Source organism: Didymella exigua (genome assembly GCF_010094145.1).
Source record: "Didymella exigua CBS 183.55 unplaced genomic scaffold M421scaffold_24, whole genome shotgun sequence".
Classification (NCBI taxonomy): Eukaryota; Fungi; Ascomycota; class Dothideomycetes; order Pleosporales; family Didymellaceae; genus Didymella; species Didymella exigua.
In genome coordinates this window covers 4,221-13,587 of record NW_022984798.1, presented here as the reverse complement: position 1 = coordinate 13,587, position 9,367 = coordinate 4,221, and the positions used below count along the sequence as shown (strand labels likewise).

At 46.1% G+C, this 9,367-nt stretch overlaps 2 protein-coding genes across 2 annotated transcripts; one reads left to right on the top strand and one right to left on the bottom strand.

Moving 5' to 3' along the window:
* The first annotated feature begins 3,279 nt into the window (after window positions 1–3,279).
* M421DRAFT_423021 (uncharacterized protein) lies at window positions 3,280–5,466 on the top strand. Its single transcript, XM_033593336.1, has one exon. The coding sequence runs from the start codon at window positions 3,328–3,330 to the stop codon at window positions 5,314–5,316; it is 1,989 nt and encodes a 662-aa protein (XP_033446269.1). The 5' UTR covers window positions 3,280–3,327; the 3' UTR covers window positions 5,317–5,466.
* Window positions 5,467–5,774: 308 nt separating this feature from the next.
* On the bottom strand, window positions 5,775–6,631 carry M421DRAFT_7248 (uncharacterized protein; the record flags this gene model as incomplete). Its single annotated transcript, XM_033596887.1, has 3 exons — window positions 5,775–5,846; window positions 5,897–6,213; window positions 6,286–6,631. The coding sequence occupies 3 exons, from the start codon at window positions 6,629–6,631 to the stop codon at window positions 5,775–5,777; spliced, it is 735 nt and encodes a 244-aa protein (XP_033446268.1).
* Between the last annotated feature and the right edge of the window lie 2,736 nt (window positions 6,632–9,367).

Sequence of the window (9,367 nt, the reverse complement as noted above, 5' to 3'; positions counted from 1 at the left end):
CTATTATATTACATAACCCTACCTTACCTCTATTAGGCTATACGCTTCCTATTTAGACAAAGCTAGTCTAGATTTGTCTAGGTCCTTCTAGACTAGGAAGAAAGTAGTCTAGTCCTTCCCCTACTTTCTTTACAACCTGTACACTCCTACCTAACGCGTCTTTGTATGCGTGTTAAAGTGCTTTAACTACTTAAGGCTAAGTATATTGTTTATCTAACTATTCTTAGAGACTAGTAAGAGCTTCTAATTATAGAGTATATCTGTCTCCTTATACTAGGCAGAGATGTGGACGCGTCCTTTGTAGATAATAAAAGGCAGGGTTGTATACCTAGCAGCGCAGATGCTCTGGATAACAGTAACCTATACGCAATTGCCTGGCTAAACAAGCTCTAGCTAAGCAAGTCTCTCTAAGCCTATTACAACCTTTAAGGACAAAGCAACACCTATCTAGAACTTAGTTTTATAAAGGTTGTGTATATTATTATTATAAATACTATACTAACCTTTAGTATTCTCTACTAGCTTAAACTACATGCTAATTATCTTAGGATCTTCCTGTAGTATCCTCTATCTATCCTTAGCTTAATTAAAGGCTATTTTAAGCTTGTCTAAACGTGTTACAAGCCTGCTAGCCTATAGTTTACTAATAGGCTCTTTACTACACACACTAAGTATCTTATTAGCTATATCTGCTACCTTATATAGCTAGGGTGCAAATCCTTGTGAATTAAGGTTAAGTATATACTAGACAATTGTCTGCTCCTCTAGTATAGTAAGTTTCTAGCAATTAGTATATACATCTAGTTAAAATATAATATTGCAAAGGCAATTAGAGACCTGCTAATAAGGTACGTTTAACACTCTAGCAGCGCTTTAGATACTACAAAATTAGCTAGCTTAGTAGGCCTAGATAGTAAGGATAACTCTGCCTTCTCTAGTAGTATTCTAAAGTTGTTGTTGTTAAGGTATGTTGTGTTAGGGTAAAAGGTGGTTGTGCTAAGAGAAAGTGGCCAGTTCGGTGATATGGCTGGCTTAGTGATAATTTACGTTAATGCTAATAAAGAAGCCTTTCTTATCTATATTGTATGTGTTGTGCTTATCAACGCTGTGCTCACGCATCTCAGAGTGCAATGGATTAAAGTACAGCTTGTACTTGCGCTTGCTGTCAGCTAAATAGCGCTCACAATCTATCCTAGTAGTCTATTTAGTGGTAAGCTTGTTATTGTAGTAATGCAGAAACTAAGTAATCTAGCTCTTAGAGACCTCCTATTTTGTAACTGCAGAGGCGAAATTTTGCAGCATGCTTCTAGTAGGTGGCAAACTGTCTCTTGTGCATCTTTCTATGTATTTAATTAGTACCTCCTCCTGTTATAGGCTAAGTAACTATTGCTGGCGCGCTTCTTCTGCATTTAAGCATGTATAACAGTTGTGCTGCTGCAACAGCGTTATTTAGTTAATTCTAAACATTTTTGCAACTTAGCAGTATAACAAGTTATCTCTAGCTTTATACAATTCTAAATATTTAATTACTTCTTAAATTAGATCTACAGTGGTGGAGTTGTGACGCGTTAAAGTTGTGGGTATCTCAATGTTGTGATGTTCCGGGTGGCTCATCGGCTGAACTGGCTCATCGGCCGCACGGCCACGGTACCGTAGGAGAGATGTATCCCGGCGGCTGCTCCCGCCTCCACATGTCCGTCCTTCAAAACTGTAACGGTTGAGAGGAGAAGCGGATCACGTGTTGTTGGCGGTGGTCTGGTGTTACTTCCTCATGTTGTTGAGCACCTCTTACCTTGGCTGTGTTACAAAGAAGTCATCAAAACAAACCCCGCAGCGAGCCTTGGAGAACATAGATACAACGACAACAACAACAACACAGAACACAATACACTCGTCATATACATTTGCTCTTCATACCGCAACAAAAACCCAGCCTCAATTGATTACCTTGGCCAGATCTTGCACTCTCAAGGTGGCACGAGGATGACATGGTTTCTGAGTTAATAGGAACAGTGTTCGTATTGGGTGCTCTTGCTTGCCCATTTTCGTCATGTTTGTATTGGCAGACTTCATTCGCCGGATCGGCAACTCTTTGTTTATGAGCTCTTGACAATATATAGGGCTCACTAACAGAAGACCATCATTGTAGCATGAGTCTATCACGACTCCAAATCATGCTCCCTGGTGTCTTGAAACTCTGGAACTGAGATGACGGTATCGCCCTCATGTTTGGAAAGCACCGGCTAGTGACCTCGCGCTAACAGCAGGACTGCAAGCCATTGACGTTGATGCGTTGAACGACAAATACGATCATGGAAACACGGGGGACACGAATCGGTCTTGGTGGGAAAGAGACGTAAAGTTGGAGGCGTTCACGCCAAGCGGCAGAATGGTCCAATCAAGGGACCCACGTGGGACTTACAACACCGTTCTCAGCAACCACAGCGACCATCCTCCATTCGCGGCATTGACCGCAGCAACAATGAGAACCATAACGAATAGTTTGTGTTCTTCTCTGTCCGTATCACCGGTCAGCTCAGCTTAAGCTGTGCCGCGCCGGAGGCGTGCGTTTCGTTGAATGACTGCAGCCCTGTAGCCCTTCACATCCGTTTCGATACGATTTCTCAGCCGCTGTATGGCTAGTCAATAATGACGAAGCAGCTGGGTCTACCCAGCTTGATTTCTTTTCAGCCTGATATACTATCATTGACACCCAGATTCCTAGACAGCGTTTAACGCGCGACATCCACCATGCAGCCCGCAACTCTGACGCAGAATCTGGAAGGGCACTTTGCTGATGGGCTGGGGGAGTACGAGGCCCTGTACGGAGGAATTCTACAGTGGGACGATACCAGACCTTCGAGACTGGCCTCAACAACGGTCCAAGAGCTGGACGCCTCTCCACCACCGCCTCCGTCAAGGAATCCAAGGCGATGGTCATCAAAATTCGCTGACGCATCCTACGATCTCGCAGCGTATGTGCCACAGTACAGAAGACATGCTCAAGGACTCCAGGTTGCCGAGAAGGCTGCGCCTCGGACTTCATCATTGGGGTACTCAGAAGACCTGGTACTCGATGAGTGTTTCACGAAGCCACCTATGGGCCATTCATTTTCTTCGCCGAGCATAATTCCAGGCCATTCATCTCAAGAGCATCACTTGCCACAGGACAGCCCTCCATTTCTGTCACAAGCGCCTACCCTGGTTCCTCAATCACGTTCGCATTCGGACTTGCCTCAGCCTCTAAAATTTGAAAGGGTAGCGAAACTGCCCATGAAGCTCCCAGTGTCGAAATCAGGCAGCGGCGAAGGCAGCATTCGTAACTCGATGGTGTCGCTCGGCCTTGGTGACCGGCAACCTGCGCCACTTCGGGTTCCGATGAGCCCAACGCGCCTTCTACCAGCAAGCTTGTTTCAAACTGGGACCGTGAGCAGCTTCAATAGTAGCAGTACTAGTTCAGTGCAGAAGCGTACATCACCTAGTGGTTCTCTGAGCAGTCCTTTGTCGAAGCCTCGTTTCTCAGTTGCTGCTTTCACAACAGGCGCGTATGAGAACGAGGCGCCGGATATGACCCCAGATCAGGCAAAGGCAGAGATCATGCGTCGACTCGAGAAGAAGGACATCACAGCGAGCAGAAAGGGGTCATCAAATTCGTCCACCAAGAAGTTCTCTCTGAAGAGGTCGAACACAGCAGGCAGCAGCAATGGAAGTCCCACCATAGATCATCTCAGCCGAGTCCTCGAAGAAGTCGCAACAGAGGGCAGCCTATCTCTTGTAAAGGCTGTAGTGTCCATGGGTGCAGACCCTTCTGGCAGAACAAAGAAAAGCAAAAATGAGGCATTAGCGAAAGCAACAACGTCAGGGCACGCAAGGGTGGTTGATTTCTTGCTTCGCAACGGCGCAAATTACGGCGATGTTCGTCTGAAAGTTAAGTACACTCCAATCGATTATGCACTTTTGTCTGCTGCATACAAGGAACATGCAGAGCTCGCAAGCTGCCTCATAGCCTCTCATGGTGCCAAGCCTGTGGCTGAACAATGGCCACGCCAGCTCGAAGATACACAGTACTACTGGGCAGAGACGCAAGTCCAATTAGCGAAATTAAGCGTCCTGGATGGAATATCGCGTTGGGAGAACGTTGAAGCTGGCATGAGCGTCATGAGGTTCATCATGGGCAGCTCCAAATTTGACCCTGCGGCTCTTGTTTCCGGATCGTTCGACAGCAAAAGCGAATTACAGTCTACCAACTACCAGAACCGACCCTGGCAAACCACATATGAAGTTTCGGTCCTTGCTTGTTTCGCGGGTGCCGGCTGGGCCGACACCGTCGAGGAGATGCTAGCTCTGAAAAGTGCCACGAAAGATTACGAAAAGGAAGATGATCTTCAGCAACACCAAGGAAAGAAGACACGCTTCGTCTCCCCCGTTAGTGCGCTCAGTAAAGAGACGTGGCAAAGGAGGCCGGATGATGCACTGCGTATATTGCATCTGCTTGCTGACAGAAACTTCGACTTATGCCTTTCTCAGCGCACACAGACGGACGCGGGACAGAGGACACCTATGGGTAGGGCTATTGCGGCAGATGCAGCGCAAGGCGTTGAGCTTCTTTTGCAGCACAAGCCAACACTGATCAGAGAAGAAATTTTCTTCAGGCGTAACAAGAGGGAAACCAAAGCCTTGCCATTCGTCGTTGCAATCGCACTAGATAGGTTAGAAGTCTCGAGAGTGCTGCTTCGATCTGGTGCCCATCCCAGAGATCCCGCGATTGAGAATATGAACACTCTGCAATTTGCAGCAAGCGAAAACGGCGAGGCAGCAACGGCGGTACTACACGAGATGCTTCCAATGGCTTCCGAATTTACCTACGAGGCACTCGACGTCGCCATAAGGCGAAAGAACAAGAGCAATGTGCGCGTATTATTGGACTACATCTCCGCAGCTGCCAGTCGCGGCGAGATTGCAGCCTTGCCTCCAGTATACGACTCGATCCTGCTCTGCACCGAAACTGACAAGGATGTGGAGACCAAATTCAGCTACGTCGGACTCATCGATATGATACATCAGTGGGACGCAGGCCGAGCTCTGCATCGGCCGCAACTTCCATCGATCCTCAATGCTATCCGGAAAGATAACTACGCCGGAGTCGAGAAGCTGATGCAACTTGGCATAGTCACTGGAAAGTCATTGGTATTAAATAGCAAGGCCCGTCCAATCGGCGAGTTGGGCGAATGCACAGTGCTGGAGTGCTGCGAGACCACGAAGCGGAGCTCGGATTGGCTCGCTATGTTGAGATACCACGGAGCGCTGTTGTATTGATAGTTTCTTCGAGATGGAGTGATAGTCCGGCGTTCGAACCCTTTTGATGCATTTCTCGACATGTATCATGTGTTGCTATTGTAAGCATCATGATGTGTACCTGGTTCGGCGTCAGTTGCTGCTTGTTTCATCACGCCATTTCCACTATTGTAGGCTTCTTAACTACCTACGGTGTAGAGGTCTCAATGATTGCCACCTCTGCGTTTGTGAAACAGGACTGGTGGATTGCATAGAAGCTGTTGACCTGAGCTCATCTCGATGGCAAAGTGGATTGGAGGCAATGCTTATGCGAGACGAGTCGTCCCTTTAGCGAAGTGGAATAAGTTACATTGGTAAGTATGGCGTACTTGGTATCTTCGGTTCGAATCCGCTTGTACTCCTCGATTACGACTCAACGAAATCCGTAACATATAGAGGTGAAGAGCCCATGGAATGCAATTTCGTCAATCAGCCCCGCTTCATGCGTCATCTTCGTCACCCTCCGCGTCAGGATAGCTGCGTTTCACCACATATTGGCTGACTTGCCATCTCTGCCTTGTATCAGTGTCTGACCCCAATTCAGTATTTCAAGCAAACTCACCACGCGTCTCTGGTCTTCGAAGTATTTCTTCCACCCAGGTAGCTCATTGATCTCGAAAAACTCAATCCAAGGCCATTCCTCGCAGCTCATCTCTACCAAGCACATGTAGGTGTGCAAGTCCTCGCTCTTTAAGGTATTATACAAATTACCTTTCAGCACCGTAGCATTCTTGATCTGGAACCATCGCACTCGTAGCGTCTCTACAGCCTGGCAAAGCAAATAGCCCATCTCACGTTCGTAGTATCCGACCACCTCCTCTTCGAAGCCCGCGTGAGGCTGCCATTCGAAGAAAAGTATCGAAACAACGTCCGCAGCATCTGATCGCTTGTCAGCATTGAACACTCAGATCACTAAAATGAACCGCAACTGGATCCACGGAGGACACCTACCGCCATTCCAATCGTCGTCGGATTGCCAGCTCTTGATCAGTTCGTAGGGTCTGGTATCAAACCTGGTCTCCCTGAGTAGCCCATCCATTACAGGATGGTTGCTTTTATCGTATGTCGCGTTTATGATCTTTGGGACTTCCGCGATTTCATACAACACCAGGCTCTTAAACACAGCATCTCTTGTTCCAACACCTTCGAGTTCTTTGTCAAAGGGGGTTTCAACCATCTCAGCCAGTAGGGCCCTGTCTGAATGGCGAGATAACACCTCTGGGATGTACTCGTCTTCGTACCATTGTTCAGAACATTCTGGCAAATTTGCAGCCCAGACGCAAAGGATGCCTGTCATGGTGCTTGTCGGTGATCTGTGGAAGACTGTCAAATAGGTACTGCGCCAATGGAATAAGTGTTCAGCAAGTGACGTGCCTAGGCTTGGGCACCCGTGAAGTATAAAGGCAGCCTCCAAGCCGCGCTCTGCAGATTAGCACTGGAGCTGCCTTGCTGTCATCGTTGCGTGCGGGTAATCTGGAGGCTAGACTATGTCAATCGTGCCCCTCGTTAGGCCGAAGACCGCTCAAAAGGTGCGAAAAGCAGACTAACACCGACGGCAATACCGGTAGCTTTTGTGCGGGGCTAGCTACGGGAGTCATGGCATACCTACCATAATTCACAATGTTGCCAGCATTTCGTTGTGTCCTTGTGACACCACAAGCGTCTCTACACATTTGACAGTCTCACTCTGAACATGATCGTGATTCAGTAACGATGCCAAAGTGACAGCACTGTGTGTGGAAGCCTTCGAAGACCCTGACTCGCTGGGGTGTCGGTCTGTTCCGCCCGAAAGAGGCGGGCCGAATAGCTGTGATGTGGTGACGTGCGAACCCGCAACGCGAGATTGTGTCGGAGTGAAGTTGCAACATGTATAAAGTTGGCGCCTAAGCGAGCTTGAGATCCAAGCGGCTCCACAGATTTTTATTAAAAGGTCTTAATAACTTAGTAATCTGTATAAAAAACTAGATTTAGCTTTAGAATAGCATATAAACTCTAAAACGTCTTAAGAGACCTAAAGTAACCTAGCTACTAAGGGCTATATGTAAATAGAATTAAGACAGAAATTTTGCAGGATCTAGTAGGCTGGCGGATGGGTAGGGTAGGCTTTTTTTGTTTTTGCTTCTAGCTCCTTTATTAGTAGAGATACGCTTATGTAATGTACATTTCGATAGATTATAATTACCTAATTTAGCCAACTATTGACTGAGTTATTGAGCCTACGTAGCAAAAGCCTACCTAGGATAGAGATGCTCACTAGGTACCCCCCCTTTTTTTACTGTGTTTTAGATTTAGCAGCTGTAATATAAGAGTGACAAGGAAAAGCTGTGTAAGGAAAATAAACTACATGTAATATTCTTTAAAAGGGGCCCTTATTCGTCTAAATTGGCCTAGTGTTAGCTACGTTAGGGGGGGGGGGGTACCCAAACAGGACTTTAGAGCATACCCATCCGCCAGCCTACCCAGAGTAGGCTGGCGGATGGGTAGGGTATGCTTTTTTACGTTTTGGCTTATAGCTTCTTAACTAGCAGAGATACGCTTACATAATCTATTATTCGATAGAAGCGCCTAGTATTGCGCCTTCTAATAAAAAAAGAATTAGCTAATTCTGCCTAGTATTAGCTAAGTTATTAACACTACCTAGCAAAGTATACCTATTAATAGGTATGCTCGCTAGGTACCCCCCCTTTTTTAACATTTTCTAGCCTCTAGCTTGTGCAGTTTAATAGTTATAACAAAACCTTCTACTACAAAAATGTAGAGGTGGTTTTTCTCTTTCTTTTCAGCCTTAGTTCGCTAGAATCCATGTATTATTGATAAGGTTTTGGGGGGTACCCACGAAGGACGTTGGAGTATACCCATTCCGCCAGCCTAACCCAGAGTCTGCATCAATTCCATCTGAATTCTACTTACACATAGCCCTCAGCGGCCAGCTTCTTACACTGTAAGGCTGCTTTAAAGGGGCAAAATAGCCCTCATTGAGGAATTAGAGGAGATGCGATGAGTAAGGAGGCATACATAAGGTGATAATCTTGTTATCGTTGCAATAACGTAGATTATCACTAAGTTGGCAATATCACTAAACCAGCCATTTTCTCTTAGCACAATTAACATAAGTTACTACAGCTACAACTACTTACTATTAAATAGTAACCTAGCATACTGTGTGCTTGTATTAGATTTAGAAGATATTTCTACACCCTCCTAGCACGTTTGTGCCCTATGTCTAGTCTTGCTGCAGTTCCTACAGCGCTGAATAGTTAACTAAGCTTCTAGTTAAGTACCTCTACCCTAAGTCTTCTTAGATAGCTAAGCTGCTACAGACGCCTCAGCAGCTACCTGTGATGCTGCTGGGCTATACTTAAGTGTGCCACTATGCTAAATCTGCTTTCTCTTACGTGATTTTCTCTTAGTTATTACTACTAATTACTCTTTAAGCTGTTACACGTAGGCCTTAATAAGGATATTTTTGTGTAGCATCTCTTTAGCCCCTTTTATAAGCTTTAAGAACCCTTCTTACACTATACTTAGTAATTATTAGAAGGAGTTACTTATAAGCTTAGATTAAGACCTAAACTTGTGTGTATTACTTAGCGTCTTAAATTGCTATAACGTGGTTTATCACCGAGCCGCCAGGTATCACCGAACCGCCACCCCTCGCCAATTTTGCGACTGTTACGATAATTATTACAATGCCATCACAACGCAACGCGCAATCACCCTATAACGAAGGTACACTATACCTTGCTATCCAAGCTACAAAAGCTACTGTGCCTGACAGTATAAATCACGCGTCTAAGGCCTTTGGTGTTCCCTGATCAACGTTGAGAGACTGACGCGCAGGAGGGCTTGCACGACGCGATCGCGAGGCCAATTTAAAGAAGCTAACAAAGGTAGAAGAGGAGGCAATAGTTGACTGTATACTCGAGCTGGACAGGCAAGGAATAGGCGCAACAAAGACTATGGTGTAAGATATGGCTAATGATCTGCTTGCTGCACGTGGTGAAGGACCTGTTGGCAAGCTCTGGGTAAACAG